Source organism: Mesoplodon mirus (assembly GCF_964341445.2).
Source record: "Mesoplodon mirus genome assembly, chromosome: 3".
Lineage (NCBI taxonomy): Eukaryota > Metazoa > Chordata > Mammalia > Artiodactyla > Ziphiidae > Mesoplodon > Mesoplodon mirus.
The window spans coordinates 57,781,510-57,800,564 of NC_138978.1; the positions used below are offsets into that span (position 1 = coordinate 57,781,510).

At 35.5% G+C, this 19,055-nt stretch overlaps 1 protein-coding gene across 3 annotated transcripts in view; it reads left to right on the top strand.

Annotated features, from left to right (window-relative positions):
• The window catches only part of EFCAB7 (EF-hand calcium binding domain 7), a gene marked incomplete at its 3' end in the record, with an annotated part of 49,707 nt that overhangs the window by 22,104 nt on the left and 8,548 nt on the right, over positions 1-19,055 (top strand). For all 3 annotated transcript variants that reach the window (XM_082615153.1, XM_082615151.1, XM_082615152.1), the window contains exons 7-11: positions 167-308; positions 4,007-4,116; positions 6,406-6,563; positions 7,430-7,563; positions 9,866-10,014. In XM_082615153.1, the coding sequence (XP_082471279.1) occupies positions 167-308; positions 4,007-4,116; positions 6,406-6,563; positions 7,430-7,563; positions 9,866-10,014 (693 nt within the window). The remainder of the gene's footprint in view (positions 1-166; positions 309-4,006; positions 4,117-6,405; positions 6,564-7,429; positions 7,564-9,865; positions 10,015-19,055) is intronic.

Consider the following 19,055-nt stretch of genomic DNA (forward strand, 5'->3'; position numbering starts at 1 on the left):
AACTTTTTGTTATCTAACTGCTGCCTCTTAATGATGTTGCAAATTCCTGGAGGGCGCTGGCTCTAGTTGACATTTCTTTTATATGTTCCCTAGGTTTTTTCTCATTGCTCTGCATGCTGGAAACTTGTAATAAATATTGTTTGAAAAAACTTTTCCTTCATTTCAGGAGTGGCAATGTGTACAATCAAAAGGTTGCTTTTTCTTAGAAGAAGATGGTGAAATCATTAGTCATCAATATAGGATGCAAATAGCTCAGAGATCCCTGGTTTATCTAACAATTAAGCCATTAAACCTGAGTCAAGCTGAAGGCAAGTTTAAATTTTCTGTATTTTTTAAAAAATATCAATTTATGCCCACTTTGAAAATACTTATGTAAGTATTTGATGGTTCTAGTTAATGAAGAAAATGATCTGCCTAAGAAACATGTGGTTACATATTGCAATACACTTAAAGAAAGTTGTTTGTACATTGACTGTGCTGTCATATTATGCAAAGAAAGTAAATTGTTTTTGTACATGTTTAAAGTATTTTTCTTTTAATTTATTTAAAAATGAGAACAAAATGTTACCTGGTTTCCTTCTGACATAGAATTAACTTTTTATCTGCTAATAAATCCTTAGCTTTTTCCATTTATCAATTTTTTAAATTAATATGCATGAGACGACTTCTATAGGAGCGTAATTTGGGACAAATATGAACTGCAGGTATTTTTGAATACCTTCAAAGTGCCATGTCATATGACTTAGATAATCCTTATTAATAATTTTCATATCCATGGTAACATTCTTTTTCTATACATCAATGCTAGATAAAAATGAATAATTTCCTAGTGTCTACAGTGGTTATTACATAATTTTTAATGAAAATTTTAGTGAAAAATGGCTATATGGGTGCTTTCCCTAGATATCCTTTTAATGTTATTGTTCTAAGTATCAACCTTTATTTTTCTTTTATTATGTTTACATATAAACATCTACTTACTAGAGGATTCTTCCCCACTTACATTACTTTTCCCTCCTAAAGTAGAGATTCTGAAAGTTTTCACTGTATATCTTGTAGTACACTTACAACATTTGGTAAATGATACTTTTAATTTTTTTTATTTTTATTTTTTATAAATTTATTTATTTATTTTTGGCTGCATTGGGTCTTTGTTACTGCACGCGGGCTTTCTCTAGTTGTGGCGAGCGGGAGCTACTCTTTGTTGAGGTGCGTGGGCTTATTGTGGTGGCTTCTCTTGTTGCCGAGCATGAGCTTTAGGTGCGCGGGCTTCATTAGATGTGGCACGTGGGCTCAGTAGTTGTGGCTCATGGGCTCTAGAGCGCAGGCTCAGTAGTTGTGGCGCCCAGGCTTAATCACTCTGCTGCATGTGGGATCTTCCTGGACCAGGGCTCGAACCCATGTCCCCTGCATTGGCAGGCGGATTCTTAACCACTGCACCACCAGGGAAGCCCTGGTAATTGATACTTCTAAAAGACAATTACAGTAGTCATTTTTCAGATAAAAGTATCAAGATAGGTCTGCAAATTCAATGTAGTTGTTTATTCTCTGTATTCTTATGAAGAAGTTTTTTTTCATTTATTTATCAAATATTTATTGAAGACCTTATAAACCAAGTATCATTTTAGGTGCTTAAGATACAGATACATCAGAGTACAAAAAATACAAAATCCCTGCCCTTATGAACTTACATTCTAGTGGAGGAAATAAACAATAAATAATAAACATAATAAACAGTAAATGGCATGGTGTGTTAGAAGGTGCTAAGTGCTATGGGAAAAACATAGAGGAAAAGGGGCATTGTGAATACGAGGGAATATGAGTTGCCATTGAAAGGGAGTATTAGTGTATGCTTCATTAGAGGTTGACATATGAGCAAACTTTGAAGGAGGTGTATTAATTATCAACTGCTGTGTAACAAACTACCCCAAAACTCAGTGGCTTAAAACAATTAAACATTTGTTTGCTTATGAGCAGTTCTTTTGGTCTGAGCTGGGCTTGGCTTTTCTCTGTAGGGCTTACTCATGCATCTTTGACCAGCTGCAGGTTAGCTGGTGGCTGGCTTTAACTGATCTTGCCTGGGCTTTCCTTTGTATGAGTTTCAGCTGAGACAACTTGATTCAGCGTTTTATAGTCTCTTACCCTCTAGTAAGTTAGCCTGGACTTGTTCTTATGGTATGACAGGAATCTAAGAGAGAAAGCAGAAGCACCATAGGTCTGGGCTCAGAACCAGCACGTTACTTCTGTTACATTCTGTTGTGCACAGCAAGTCAAGAGGCAAGTACAGATTTACAAGGTGGAGAAATAGATTTGATATCTTGATGGAAGAGCTACGAAGTCACATTGCAAGGGGTTGTGGATACAGAGAGGGATGGCCATTTTTGCTGTCTTCCACAGGAGGCAAGGGAGTAAGTTTTGTGGATGTAGGGCTGGTGGAAGGGGATGGGTGAAGAGTGGAGGAAGTGACAGGTAGAGGGAATCCTCTGTTCAGAGGCTCTGAGGTGAGAGTGTGCTTGGTGTTAGAAGAACAACAAGGTGGCTAGAGTCGGTATATTGAAGTAAGTAAGGAGAGAGTGTAGGGGATGAAGACAGGGAGAAACAAGGACAAAAATCAGGTAGAGTTTTGTTTTGTTTTTTGCCATAATGAGAACTTGGACTTTTACTCTGAGAGAAAAGAGGAACCCTTAGGAGGCTGCCATCAAGATTTTCTCTTCATCTTTGATTTTCAATAGTTTGAATATGTGTCTTGGGGTTTTTTTGTTGTTGATGCTGTTTTTGAGTTTGGGGGAGGTTTTTTGTTTGTTTGTTTGTTTGTTTATCTTTTTGGTGTTTATCCTACTAAGGGCTCTCTGAGTTTCTTAGATTTATGGCTTGTCTCATTACTTTTAGATAATTTTCCATCTTTATCTCTTCTGCTCTCTCTTTTCTTCCACTTACACACCTGACATCTCATTCTCCTGTGCGCCACCACTGATAAGCCAGTGCTTGCATCTCATCTCTCCTTGGAAGGGTCTGTCTTTCCTTGGATTTCAGGCTGCTTGGTTGTCCTGTGACCTCAGCTCTGACAGGTTCAAGAAATATTATGATTTTGTATTTCATGCATTTTTTCTCATTGTTAGGGTGGAAGCAACATTCTTCCAACTTTCAACTGCATTAGAGGATTTTTAAGTAGAGATGGAACATAATCTGACATATTTTTAACAAGAGCAGTCAGGTTGCTGTATTGAAAACAGACTGAAGGTACAGAAAACAAGGGGTCCAGCTAGGACTCTATTGCAGAATTCTAAGAGGACACTGGTGTTGCTTTGAACTGGGGTGTAGAGGGGATAAGAAGTAGAGATTCTGGATATATTTTGAAGGTCAAATCATAGCATTTCCTGAGGCTTCGTTATGATACGTGAGAGAAGGGAAAAGTTAAAGATGATTCCAAAATTTTGGGTTTTAGCAACTGGAAGGAATGAGTTACTCTTATCTGAGATAGAAAAGAGTATAGATATACAGTTTTTTTTTTCAGATGTTTGGGAAAGCCAGTTTTAGACATAGAAATTCAAGTGGAAATGTCAAATAGGCAGTTGGGTATATGGGTCTAATGTTCAGAGGAAAGGTCCTAGCAGGAGATACAAATTTTGGAGTTAACAGCATATAGATGATGTCACATCTCTTCTTCCTGTGCTCCTTTACAGGTAAGCCAGTGCTTGCATCTTCTCTCTTCTTGAAAGGGTTTGTTGGTCCTTGGATTTCAGCCTACTTGGTTGCCTTGCAACCTTAGCTTTCTGATAGTTTAAGAAAAGTTATGATTTTTAGAAAGTGTGTATATAGAGAATGTTTCCAACAATTTCATTGTGTAGAGATATATGCCTTATTGCAAATGCTATGATGTTTATAAAAATGGATGTGTATTTCTAAAAAAGAAATCCAAATGGGAAATAAACCACTACTTTTTTAAATAGGAAAGAGTAAGTAGTGATTGCTTATTTTAAGATGTTTGGGTTTTTTTTGTTTATAGGAAAACCATCCCCTTGGTTATCAGTTGATACTGCCTTGTATATTCTTAAGGAAAATGAGAGTCAAGCAAATCTACAGCTCATATGTTTTACTGAACTACGAAATAGAGAGGTATACATATTTATTTTCTAATGTTTAGTTAAAAATATAGTATGACCTCAAGTTTGAGGAAAATAATCATTTTTTTATATTTTAAAACTTTTTATCTTCCCTTCCAATTAAGGTATATACAGTAATCATTTCATATTACATATGTTTTATTAATTGTGAAGGACTTTTTCTTATTTGCTGAGATTTAAAAATTGAGGATTGATTGGCCATTTTGGCTTCATAACTGTAAGTTGTGTGACATTGTACTTCACTTTCCTCTTTTCTAATGCCCTGATACCCCACATGTGAATATTTTTTTGTTATACTCAATAAAAATGATTGATGCCAGTGGATTTTTTTCCCCTAAAGGCAAGTAATTCAAGGCTTTGAAAAAGTTCCTCTAGATGTTTGTCTTACTTATACTACTATTGCAAAAAAGAAAAACTTCAAGATTACTATCCTCAGGCTTGACTCATAGGGTCCAAAAATAGATTGATCTGAAGAAATGCTTTCAAATGATTTTATATGTTGCCCATGGGGTTGTTCTGATCTTTTCTAATTATATATTTACTCAGAGGCCAAATATGTGAGGCAGATACATAAATGTGGCTATTTGTTTTATGAGGACTACAAAATACATCTGCTACACAACAACAGGAATAATACTATTCAAGGGCTTACTGCAATATCATATTTAATCTTTATATAGGCCCAACGACAGACAAACATTTCCCTGATGGAATGTTATATAAAAGTCTTTATTGTTGGCTTCCAACAGACAAGAATAGTTATAGGCAAGAAACAAATAAAATGACAGCAGTTAATGTTTTGATTAAACTCTTCTTCAAAACTGACTACAAAGTTAAATTCAAGATAAAGCATTGTCTAAAACAATAGCTTTCCCACTTTGTTTCGGTTAAAATTACTTTCTTACGAGATTACATGTATAAAAATGTTAGTACATAGCAAGCCTATAATAAAATTTGAATGAGTTTCTATTTACCTCTTTACTATAGGTCTCTGTTTATCTTTAATATGTCATATTTACAAAGGATTTTTAGTTTTAGTTTCACAATTATTTTCTTTAAGAAGAGTTTTGTGCCCATGAAAGACTTTCCATTTGCCAACCACTGTGGCAGTTCAAGTTTATATGTAGAGATAAGGGAGGTTCAAGGGATAACATATATTAGGAAACAGCAAGAACTGCCTTTCACTCCTGGATATCAGTCAACATCTGGCCAATCTAAAAGATTATGATTTCCAAAAGATGGGTTTGGTCAATCTTTAGTTTTCAAAATGGTCCTCACTTTTATTGGATTGCTTCTTTTATCAAAATAGGACATGGTCACTTTAGGATGATTATGGTTCCTCTGACTTGTGAGGGTAGAAATAGGGCCGAACCCAGAATTTGGATGAGCAACTTTGTTTTGTATATGAGTCCCCAGGATGACCTAAAATAAACCTGGGATTTGAAATGAGTTTTAGACACAATACCAGACAGAATTCCCTAGGGTTATTCTGTGCTGAAGGGCAAATGGCTACTTGCTTAGATATTATACACGACTAAGAAATGCTTAGGTTTAATATATTTGACAGAGACAATCCCTAGGTTTTATAGGAAGCCACTGGACTCCAGAAAGCACCTAGAAGGTTCATAGAGGGATGCCATTTTGCTTTTTCTTATAGAACAGGAGAATAAAATGTTTTCCTATACAAATGTCTTGGCACTCATAAATATCCTGTGATGGAAAAGAATTTTGTATAAGGTAGGTTTATCTGGGACTCTGCCTTCTTGTTTTATAGTCCATATTACATAAATAGTAGTAAAATTCCAGTGCTTTTGTCCACATAATTGTATTTTTACAAATATGGCTAATTCATACAAATAGTGAACTCTTTTAAAATATATTTAATTTTTATGTTGTGTCATAGAAATCTGAATTACAAATCATATATTTATATTTGAATCAAATTGGGCAACTATAACCCAGAAAAATTAAGATTTTTCTCTTTGCTTCCTGTTGAAATATTTGCATAACAAACATTTTTGAAGATTATTGGGAAGATTTAGAAGTTATATAACTTCTAACCTGTTACAGTTTTAGGCATTTGTTTTAAAAATATATAAAGAACTACATCTAATATTATTAGCCTTACCATTAACAAAAAGATTTTGAAGCCTATAAAACATTGATAGAACCATAATAGAATTGGTGAATATTGGTAAAAAAAGAAACTATTTCTAATGCTTTAAAAGTCATTAAGACTCATGGTGGTTGTTTGTTTGTTTTTAAAATTCTTTTGGAAAAGATGTTTGGATGGACTGGTGAACTAGGACCTGGAATTTACTGGTTAATTCCTTCCACAACTGGCTGCAGGCTAAAGAAAGAAATAAAACCAATAACAGAAGAAGCCCAACTTGTATATAGAGATGAAACAGGGGAATTATTTCTCACAAAGGAATTTAGGTAAGTTAAGAGCTATAGAGCTATAACATCTAGACTGGATATATATCAGTAGCCTGTCTTCCATCCTTTCCTTTGGCTAGCTGCAAATCCCAACCCCAGATCCTAATCAATAGCTCAACTCATCCACTAGGCATCTGAAAGTGACCTTCTACTCATAGGTCTGGGATTGCCATTCATTTCTGGGTTCCATACATTTGGCAAGTCAACTTTAGTTGCATATCTACTGATTTCTCATCCACTAGAAATAGGTCCTGCTAGTTGCACTATTGACTTAGATAGCTATCAAATATGAAATCCAAATAGGGTAGTTCTCCCATACCATACATATACACAGTAAGATCTGGCTGCAGGTAGAGAGGAAGAAGAAAGTAGATGGAGAAAGGAGAAAAGAAGAAGGGAACTTCTGTTTGAATTCCTACTACATGTTGACATGCTGTGGTTGCTTTGGAAACTTGTTTATGTCATGTAATACTAGACTGAGTAAAATATATATTTGGATACATTAATTTTATCATTCACAAATATTGTTTTTTATTTTATTCTTTTCCATTATGGTTTATTATAGGATATTGAATATAGTTCCCTGTGCTATACAATAGGACCTTGTTGTTTATCCATTCTATATATAATAGTTTGCATCTGCTAGTCCCAAACTCCCAATTCAACCCTCCACCACTCTCCCTCCCCCTTGACAACCATAAGTCTGTTCTCTGTGTCTGTGAATCTGTTTCTGTTTCGTAGATAAGATCATTACAAATATTGTTTAATGCCTTTATATTACTTCCTTTTGAAAGTTATCCTCATAGAAACCTTTTTCAGTCTAGTTGCCTTAGAGACAAATAATTTGCTATTTTTTGTAATTTTAGGTCAACTTTATCAGATATATTTGAAGTAATTGATTTAGATGGAAATGGTCTTCTCAGCCTTGAAGAATATAATTTTTTTGAACTGAGAACAAGTGGTGAGAAATGTGATGAAGATGCTTGGGCTGTCTGCAGAGGTAAGCACTTTTCTTTTTCTTAATGGATATGTAAAACATATATATATATACATGCACACATCCTTTCATCCTTAAGTGAAATGTCAAATTTCTCCATGGAATATTATAGCAATTAGGACAGTTTAAAAGTAGTAGCATTGTTTGTAGACCATAAAAAATTAAACATTTATTTTCCTTAAATTGGTAGTTGGTGTAGTACTCAAGTTAAAAGAAAATGTGAATTACTTAATCATAATTTCTATGTTCTTTGGAGCTTAGAATGTAAAAAACTTTGTCTTAGCTCTGATAGCAAAGGGACTGACGTGGTTGAGAGACCCAAACTACGCCCAGGAGAGGGCAGCAAAGAGCTAATAGGCTAGAGTTTTACTAAAAATTAAGAGGTTTCCAGGAAGTTGTTTATATATGTTAAGAATTCTTTTGTTTTTTGTATTTGAGTTGAATTAAGAAAGTCCAAAGCCAAAAATGCTAAGATAGGCAAAGAGAAATACTGAGAGCAAGGCGAAGTCAGTTGTCACTTGCGAGGAGTCTGGGAAGAGGGTAAAGCTTGTATATTTAAGCCAAGGACTAAAAGGTCAAAGGGGAAAGCCAGAAAGCCGCAGCCAACTATAGATCACAGAACAAGAAGTTGAGGAGGCTAGAATGCAGTCAGGAGAGAGATTAACTCACATGTTGCTGTCACTGGGGTAGTAATGTGTCCTAATCCTCTGGTTCTTGAAATGGTCTAAGCTTGGCAGTCAGTGAGCCAGAGAGGAGTCTGATAAGTCTGTTTATCTAAACAGCAAGTAAGGTAGAAATATTATTAATATAAAGGTTTTTAAAAATACATCTCTTTTTAACTGAAAGTTTATATACTGTAATCAGTAACAAATGTATATTGATTTATAATAGTAAACTTCAATTAACAAGATTGATAACACACATAATAGAATATTATTTTTAGGAGGATGTAATCATCCTGTAACTTTAATGATACAATATTTTGATTTTCTTTGTTCCCTTGTCATATATCAGTTGAATATATTTGTATGAGTATTTTCTGAGTTCTCTATTCCACTGATCTGTTTGTCTCATCTGTCACCAGTACCACACTGTCTTGATTACTGTAGCTTTAAAGTAAGTCTTGAAGTTGGGTATTAATAAATTTTAAAAACTTAATGGAGAATTGATCATTTTAAGTTTTAAAAGTACATTAGTTATTGATAGTCTCTATAGCATAGTATCTAGGTACATTTTTTTTGAAAGTAATAATTTCTTTGTATTATATATCAAATATTAATTTTTTACATCTTGCTTTTCTACTTAGTAGCTCCAGCTTCCATTTTAGTGGCTACCATGTCTTTCTATGATCTAATTTAATCTACATTTACTTTTGTTCCTTACAAAAGTTATGAGTCACTTTCCAAACTCTAAACATTTTAAACTATTAATCAGTCAACCAGTTTTAAACAGTTATGTCTCTGCCTCTTTTCTCACAGTAATGTGTGCAAAAGAGATATCTCAAAGAAGAGTACCCATTTTCCTTGGGTATATTACAGATGGGAGTTGGAAAATAAGATCTTTCTTTGTTGTAGGACAATTAACAGAATGTTATCCAAAATGAGTAGCTGTTTATTATCTATATTATAGAAACATTCAGGAATTATATATATCTAGATATTTCTTCATGAATTTATGCTTATAAACAATGTTAAAATGGGTACTTAGATTTGTCTGGGACATTCATGGACTCCAAAGTGTTCCTCATTATCTAACAGTTTTTTAGGGACCAGTGGACAATTCAGTTAAAATTAAAGCAATTAAGAATATAGCAGTCTCCTTAAACCTGGCACCATCCACATTTCCCTTTTGAAACACCAGTAGTTTGGGGGGTATTACATCAAATTCATTTGGGTTTAAGTGGCATAAGAAGCATTTTAATTTTTGAAATACAGTGCTGGCTTTGGCAGCACATATACTAATTTTTGAAATATATGTCAGTATATACTTTAGATAAGCAGGCAGGTTGGAATTTACCCAGAAAAAAAAGTTTCCTCTGATTTTGATTTTGCATGATTTTTGACTTCAGATCTTGTTGAAAAACTAAATCATGCACTGTGACAGTGCTTATGCTGGGTTGTGGAAAATTAGAACAGTATCTCTCAAACATGTTTTGAGTCATTCTTATTTCACTTTTGTAATGATCACAGATTCCTAAGGCCTCCTTTAAAATAAACATTTGTGAATACTAATATATAATAGACATTTTAATAAGTGTATGAATTTTAAAATTATGTAACAAAGAAACTTTTGGTTGTTTTGACAGAGAATTTCAATACAAAGAAGAATGAACTAACAAGACAGGGCTTTATGGATCTGAATCTAATGGAAGCCAATGATGGAGAAGGAGATCCTCGTGACCTTTGGGTAACTCTACACTCAATGGGCTACAATAAAGCTCTGGAACTGACAGAGGTAAAACAATCTTGAAGTTTTGCAGTGGGTTTAATGAACATAATATTTTACCCCATGAGCATTTTCCTGACACAGGACTTTTGAATTGGGCTCTAAAATCCTTGAACTTCAGTACATGAATGAATCCTGGGCACAACAGTATGTTTCTGCTAGTTTATACAAGTTCTTACCTGAAATTTAGTTACTGCCAGCATTTAAGTAATTTAGGAACAAAAGGAGTTTGAGCATATGATATGCAGGAAAGAGATTGGTAAAATAAAAAATTATATTTATTAACTGGCGATGGCTATTTGAGTTGCTAAAATTTCATTTCTATTCAGAGACTCTTTGTCCTAATAGAATAAAGGCTCTCATATAATAAGGAGGATATGTCTGGATGAGAACTGGCATTCTGATCTTTTTACAGAGGTACTCCTTGGGTTAATATTTGTAAAACACTTGGAACAGCACTTGGCTCATAGAAAGCACTGTGTATGTATTAGCTATCATTATTATTATTTATTAACATGATAAGGTATAAAAGTTGAATAAGACAATAAACCAGAGGAATAATAAAAATTAGGCCTATTTCTTAAATTTTATATTTTTGTGTCCTTTAATAAAGTTTAGAATAAAGGATTTAATAGTTTTAGACCACACAATTAGGTAACAATACATTTGTTTATAAATTAAAAATAGTATCTGTCCTTTCTATAAATAAATCAACCTCAGAGGGTAACACTACCACCAACAAATTTTAAGTTTTGGGTGTATTGAGTCTTTGGTTTAGTTCCTAGTTTTGACATCATTTAACATTCCTCATAAATTTGTTTTCTGAGAAGTTCTCTATAATTTTTTTTGCCATTTTTATTAATAAGAGGTGAATAGTTCCAGTAACTTTTTACATCCTACTTTAACCTAACATTTAGTGAATCTCACATTTTTAAGCATGGTGCAAAATCAGCATCTAATCTGTGAATAATATTGTGTCTGCTACACATGCTTTCACTTAACAAAGGAATTAGTTAAGAGCAAATTAAGACATTTTATAACATTTGCTGGTATCATTGACTTCTGAAGTCATAGGCAAGAAGGATTTCTGAGACAAAGATCTTTTTATTTAAATTTTATTTTTTATTGACTAGGTAATATATTCATATCATTGAATGTTCCAAAGGTAAAAAAAGAAAAAAATTTATACAGTGAAAATGTCAAAGGATGATGAGACCACCACTCAGTAGCTGAAATAAAAAGACAAAAATGAATTGATTGCTTACTACAAGGGAGAGCTATTTGGTCAGGTGTAGTTTCTCTATGCAAAGCAGAATGTCCATCTTATTTATAAAGTGTTTTGGGGAAGCATGGTTACTCAGGTGAGACTGTTGACTGGTTGGCACTCAGTGGTATATTTATTTACATGAGTCTGTCTGTGATTGCTTGACTTTCAAAAGTGAGGAGCCAACACTGGCTGACTTACAAAAGTGTGTTTATTGAAGTGAGTTGTTGCAGATCAACTGAACAGTTTTAAAACAAGTTTCTGGGGAGAGAGATCAAGATGGCAGAATAGAAGGATGTGGATCTCACCTCCTCCCACAAATACATCAAAAATACATTTACATGTGGGACAATTCTCACAGAATACCTACTGGATACTGGTAGATCTCATACAACCAAAACTACAAGAAAGATCACCACATAACTGGATAAGATGAAAGAAAAAAACAAAAAAGGAGTCAGGATGGGACCTGTACCCCTGGGAGGGAGCTGTGAAAGAGAAAAGGTTCCCTCACCCTGGGAACCCCCTTCACCAGCTGGGAGATCAGCCAGGACAGAAAGGGAGATTCAGAGGCTCAGAGGAGAGTGCAGCAATAGGCTTGCAACAGGCAGAGCAGAAAGAGACCAGCACAGATGGTCCTGGCCACCTTGCTGAACACTCCAGCCTGAGATGCGCATCTGTTGGTGTGCACAGTGACTGGGTGCTGAAACTCGGGCTTCAGTGGACAGACCTGGGAAGGGGACTGGGGTTGGCTGCATGGAGACAGCCCAAAGGGGCTGGAGTGTGGCCTGGGCCACAAATGGGGGTGTGCATGGGATGAAGCCTAGGTCCACCATAGAAACCCTATTGTTAATGCATGCAAAGGGAGGGGCAGGGCCCCACACTAGCAGCCTCATTCTCCAGTGACCTCACAGCAGGCACAGCTCCACCTCCATGAACTCTGGGAGCACCAAGCTGCAGTTGCCCACGTGCAGAGGCAGAGCTGAAATCTGAGCCAATCCCCAGGGGCTGCTCAACTTCAGAAGCCGGGCTGAAATCTGAGCCTTGTCCAGAGGCTTTGCAACTTTGGTGGATGTATGCTGCCATCACCTTTATAAGCTCAGCACCTGTGGGACATCTGTGCGGATTACTGGTGCTCCCATGGCTGGGGCAGGTCTGGAGTTAGCAGCTGTGGGCTTTGCAGGCACGCACATGCGAAGGCAGGGCCAGGGTCTGCGCTGATTCCCTAGTCCCCACAGTGGGTTCAGAGGCACGACTATATGTGACTACTGTGGGTCCTGGTGCCTATGAACACAGTGCCTGAGGGACATCCGGGTTGATTGCCTGCAATCCCATGGCTGAGGTGGGGCGGAGGGCAGTGCCAACAACAGTGTACTTTGTGAGCACACAACAGGTGACACACGACACCAGAGCACACTACCTTGTGGACAGCTCCCACAGAGGAATACTCAGTGGCTCTCCCAGCAGAGGTACTTCAACCCCACCTACCCCACACCACAGCTAATTACTCCCAATGAAAATTACTTAGTAAAACTAAGTAATTCATTCTAAGAAGAATGAATAAGTTATCTGGAAGATAGAATAATGGAAATCACCCAATCAGAACAGCAGACAGAAAGATAAACAGCAAAAAAGAAAAAGAAAAGAAAGCAATATATGAGACCTATAGGATAATATAAAGCAAGCCAATCTATGCATAATAGGGATCCCAGGAGAAAAGGAAAGAGAAAAAGAGATTGAAAATGTATTTGAGGAAATTTTGGCTGAAAACTTCCCAAACCTAAAGAAAGAAACATATCCAGGTACAGGAAGCACAGAGGGTCCCAAACAGGATGAACCCAAACAGAACTATATCAAGACATATTATGTAATTAAAATGGCAAACATCAAAGATAAAGAGCAGATTCTAAAGACAGCAAGATAAAAACAAAGAGTTAGTTACAAGGGAAGCCCCATAAGGCTGATTTCTCTACAGAAACATTGCAGGCCAGAAGGGAGTGGCAAGACATATTCCAAGTCCTGAAAGGGAAAAACCTGCAACCTAGGATACTCTACCCAGAAAAATTATCATTTAGAATAGAAGGAGAGATAATGAATTTTTCAGATAAGCAAAAACTAAAAGAATACAGCAATACTAAACCTATCCTAAAAGAAATATTGAATGGTCTTCTCTAAATAGAAAAGAAACAAGAATCTATAGGAAAGAGAAAATCACAGTCAAATCAGGCATTACACAGAAAAACAATTTATTTGTGAAAGCAGTGATAACTACAATGAACAGCAAAAGCATAAACATGAAGATGTAAAAGAGGACATCAAAATAAAATATGGTGGAGAGGAGTAAGAAAATGTAGGGGTTTTTTTTAAAGAATGTGTTTGAGCCTATATGACTACCAGTCTAAAGCAAGTAGATATACTAATGGGTTAACATACTTGAAAAACAGGGTAACCACAAATCAAAAAACATATAATAGATTCACAAAAAACAAAAACAAAAGAACTCAAGCATAACATAAAAGAAAACCATCAAACCACCAAAGGAAAAACAAAAAGAGAAAGAAAGGAACAAAGAAGAAATTGAAAATCTACTGGAAAACAAGGTTTAAAATGGCAGTAAATGCATATCTATCAATAATTACCCTAAATATCAATGGACTAAATGCACCAGTCAAAAGACATAGAGTGGCAGGTTGGTTAATAAAACAAGAGGCTACAATATGCTGCCTACAAGAGACCCACTTTAGGGTGAAGTACACACACAGATTGAAAGTGAGGGGATGGAAAAAGATATTTCATGCAAACTGAAATGACAAGAAAGCAGGGATAGATAGCAATACTCAGACAAAATAGACTGTAAAATAAAGGCCATAAAGAAAGATAAAGAAGGACACTATATAATGATAAAAGGATCAATACAAGAAGAGGACATAACACCCATTAACATATATGCACCCAATATAGGAGCACCTAAATACATAAAACAAATACAAACAGACATAAAGAGAGAAATTGATGGGAATACAATAATTGTAGGAGACTTTAACACCCCACTGACATCAATGGACAGATCATCCAGACAGAAAATCAATAAGGCAACAGAGATCCTAAATGATATAATAGACCAGTTAGACTTAATTGCTGTTTTCAGGACATTACATCCAAAAAACAGAATACACATTCTTTTCAAGTGCACATGGAACATTCTTTAGGATAGACCGCATACTAGGACACAAAATAAGCCTCAACAAATTTAAGAGGCCAGAAATTATTTCAAGCATCTATTCTGACCACAATGGCATGAAACTGGAAATCAACCACAGAAAGAGAAATGAGAAAAAAATGACTACATGGAGACTAAACAATATGCTACCAAAAAACCAATGGGTCAACAATGAATTAAATAAACAACTTAACCTACCACCTACCACCTTCTTAGAAAAAAAAGAACAAACAAAAATTAAGGTCAGCACAAGGAAGGAAATAATAAAGATCAGAGAGTAAATAAATAAAATAGAGATAAAACACATTAGGAAAAATCAATAAAACGAAGAGCTGGCTTTTTGCAAGGGTAAGCAAAATCAACAAACCTCTGGCCAGGCTAACCAAGAAGAAAAGAGAGAGGACCCAAATAAAATAAGAAATGAAAAAGGAGAAATAACAGCTGATACTGCAGAAATACAAAAAACCATGAGTATACTATGAACAATTACTTGCCAACAAATTGGGCAACCAAGAAGAAATGGACAAGTTTTTAGAAGCATAAAGCCCACCAAAACTGAATCAAAAAGAAATAAGTAATTTGAACAGACCAATCACTAGAAGTGAAATAGAATCTATATATAAAAAAAAAAAACAACAACTCCCTGCAAATGAAAGTCCAGAATCAATGGCTTCACTGGGGAATTCTACCAAACATTCAAAGAAGAACTTATACCAAACCTTCTCAAACTCTTCCAAAAACTTGAAGAGGAGGGGACACTCCCAAAGTCATTCTATGAAGCCACCATCACCCTGATACCAAAACCAGACACTACCAAGAAAGAAAATTATAGGCCAATATCTTTGATGAATATAGAGGCAAAAATTCTAACAACACATAAAAAAGATCATACACTGTGATCAAATGTATTCATCCCAGGGTGACAGGGATGGCTCAACGTACGCAAATCAATCAATGTGGTACACCACATCAACAAAAGCAAAGACAAAGCACATGATCATTATAATAGATGCAGAAAAAGCATTTGATAAAATTCAACATCCATTCATGATAAAAATTCTTACCAAAATGTGGTTAGAGGGAACATATCTCAACATTATAAAAGCTATTTATGACAAACCCACAGCCAACATAATATTCAATGATAAAAGCTGAAAGCCTTCCCACTAAAATCTGGAACAAGACAAGGATGCCCACTCTCACCACATCTCTTCAGCATAGTATTGGAAGTCCTAGCCACAGCAATCAGACAAGAAAATGAAATAAAAGGTACCCAAATTGGAAGGGAAGAGGTAAAATTGTCATTATATGCAGATGACATGATACTATATTTAGAAAATCCTAAAGACTCCATGCAAAAACTACTAGAACTGATAAACAAATTCAGCAAGGTATCAGGATAAAAGATTAACATACAGAAATCTGTTGCATTTCTTTACACTGACAATGAAATATAAGAAAGGAAAGTGAAAAAAATCCCTTTTAAAATCACATCAAAAAATTAAATACCTAGAAATGAACCTGACCAAGGAGGTAAAAGACTTATATGCTGAGAACTGTAAAACATTGGTAAAGGAAACTGAAGATGATTCAAAGAAATGGAAAGATATTCCATGCTCTTGGATTGGAAGAATTAATATTGTTTAAATGGCCATACTTCCCAAAACAATCTGTAGACTTAATGAAATCCCTTTCATGACATTTTTCACAGAAATAGAACAAATAACCCTAAAATTTATATGGAATCACAAAGAACTAAAATTGCCAAAGCAATCCTGAGGAAAAAACAAAGCTGGAAGCATAATCCTCCCAGACTTCTGACAATACTACAAGGCTACAGTAATCAAAAGAGTATGGTGTTGGCACAGAAACAGACATATGGATCAATGGAACAGAATAGAAAGCCCAGAAATAAACAAACACACCTACAGACTATTAATCTTTGACAAAGGAGACAAGAATATACAATGGAGAAAAGACAGTCTCTTCAGCAAGTGGTGTTGGGAAAGCTGGACAGCTGCATGTAAATCAGTGAAGTTAGAACACTCCCTCACACCATACACAAAAATAAACTCAAATGGCTTAAAGACTTAAATATAAGACATGACACCATAAAACTCCTAGAGGAAAACATAGGCAGAACAGTCTTTGACATAAATTGAAGCAATATTTTTTTGATTAGTCTCTTAGAGTAATGGAGACAAAAGCAAAAATTAATAAATGGGACATAATTAAACTTAAAAGCTTTGCACAGCAAAGGAAGCCATAAACAAAGTGAAAAGGCAGCCTATGGACTGGGATAAAACATTTGCAAATGATGTGACCAACAGGGGATTAATCTCCAAAATATCAAACAGCTAATATAGCTCAATATCAAAAAAAAAAAAAACAATGCAATCAAAAAACCGCCAGGAGGGTTTCCCTGGTGGCGCAGTGGTTGAGAGTCTGCCTGCCGATGCGGGGGACACGGGTTCGTGCCCCGGTCCGGGAAGATCCCGCATGCCGTGGAGCGGCTGGGCCCGTGAACCATGGCTGCTGAGCCTGTGCGTCCAGAGCCTGTGCGTCCGGAGCCTGTGCTCTGCAACGGGAGAGGCCACAACGGTGAGAGGCCCGCGTACCGCAAAAAAAAAAAAAAAAAAAAAAAAAAAAAAAAAAAAAAAAAAACCTCCAGGAGACCTAAATAGACATTTCTCCAAAGAAGATGGCCAACACACACATGAAAAGACGCTCCACATCACTTATTAGAGAAATTCAAATCAAAACTACAATGAGGTACCACCTCACACTGGTCAGAATGGCCATCATCAGAAAGTCTACAAATAATAAACGCTGGAGAGCGTGTGGAGAAAAGGGACCCTCCTACACTGTTGGTGGGAATGTAAATTGGTGCTTACACTATGGAGAACAGTGTGGAGGTTCCTTAAAAAACTAAAAATAGAGTTACCATATGATCCAGCAATCCTGCTCCTGGGCACATATCCAGAGAAAACTCTAATTCAAAAAGATACATGCACCCCAGTGTTCATAACAGTGCTATTTATAATAGCCAAGACATGGAAGCAAACCTAAAAATCCATCAACAGAGGAATGAATGAAGAAGATGTGGTATATACATAGATACACACAATGGAATACACACACACACACACACACACACACACACACACAATGGAATACTACTCAGCCATAAAAAAGAATGAAATAATGCCATTTGCAGCAACGTGGATGGACATATAGATTACCATAGTAAGTGTAGTAAGTCAGACAGAGAAAGACAAATATTATATGATATCACTTATATGTGGAATCTAAAATATGATGCAAATGAACTTATTTACAAAACAGAAACAGACTCACAGACATAGAACAAAAACTTATGGTTACCAAAGGGGAAAGGGGGTAGGGATAACTTATTAGGAGTTTGGGATTAGCAAACTACTATATATATAAAATAGATAAACCACTGCATATAAAATAGATAAAAAATAAATAAAATTTAAAAAAATAAAATAGATAAACAGCAAAGTCCTACTGTATAGAACAAAGAATTCAATATCTTGTAATAAACTATAATGGAAAAGAATATGAAAAAATATATATGTATATAATATATATGTACATATCTGTGTGTTTATATATATACATACATATATAACTGAATCACTTTGCTGTACACCAGAAACTAGCACAACATTGTAAATTAACTATTTTACTTATAAAAATTAAATATATATTAAAGAAAAAAACAGGTTCTGATGACTGCTCATTACCATCACGACAGAATAATCAGTTTTTTCATAAGTTTTTGGACACTTTTTTATTCCCAGTCTTTCCTTTTGATTTTCATCCAGCTAAGGCTGCAGAAGAAACCATCAAAGATTCACTCAACCACTGATGTTGATTCTCTTTGAAGAGGTTTCCTCTGTGGAGATCTAATTTTCAGTTTGTGCATGTATCATGATTTCATCCTGTTTTTGCCTTTAAGTCATCTGTTGGGAAAGTAACTTTTTAAGTTACTGAAGCATTTTAAGATTCTGGACAACAGTTAAACTCTGAGACAAGTACAACTAGAAGTATTATAAGAAAGGACTGAAGGGCACTCCAGAATCATGACCCTAGAGTTTCCAGACTTGGCCAAGAAAAGTCCCAAGGACTCCTTAAGTCTATTTTTTATAGCCTTTTGTAGTTTTAGTTAGTTTTACTTCTAGTGTTAATCCAGGTACAACCTGAAGTATTAGCATTAGTGCAGACTCCTCCCTGATTGTTCAAAAGAAAGTTGAGGCTTTTTTATTATCTATACCTGTTTGTGTTAAAGAATTTAACAGAACTGGCTTGTTGTGCCCCCAGGGCTTAGGCTATATTAATTACTGTGTCAACCAAAATGAAGGAGCAATGTTTTGGTGATCATGTGGAGTGGCATAACTGCTGTGAATTGGCTTACTATCTTCAGGAGTCTTTTGCAGAAAGAGTTTTATTCTTTTGGGGTGTATGTCAGGAAATATAACCCACTGAGGGTATTGGAGAGTCATGCCCTTGGAATGACCTAACTAATAGCTGTACAAAATA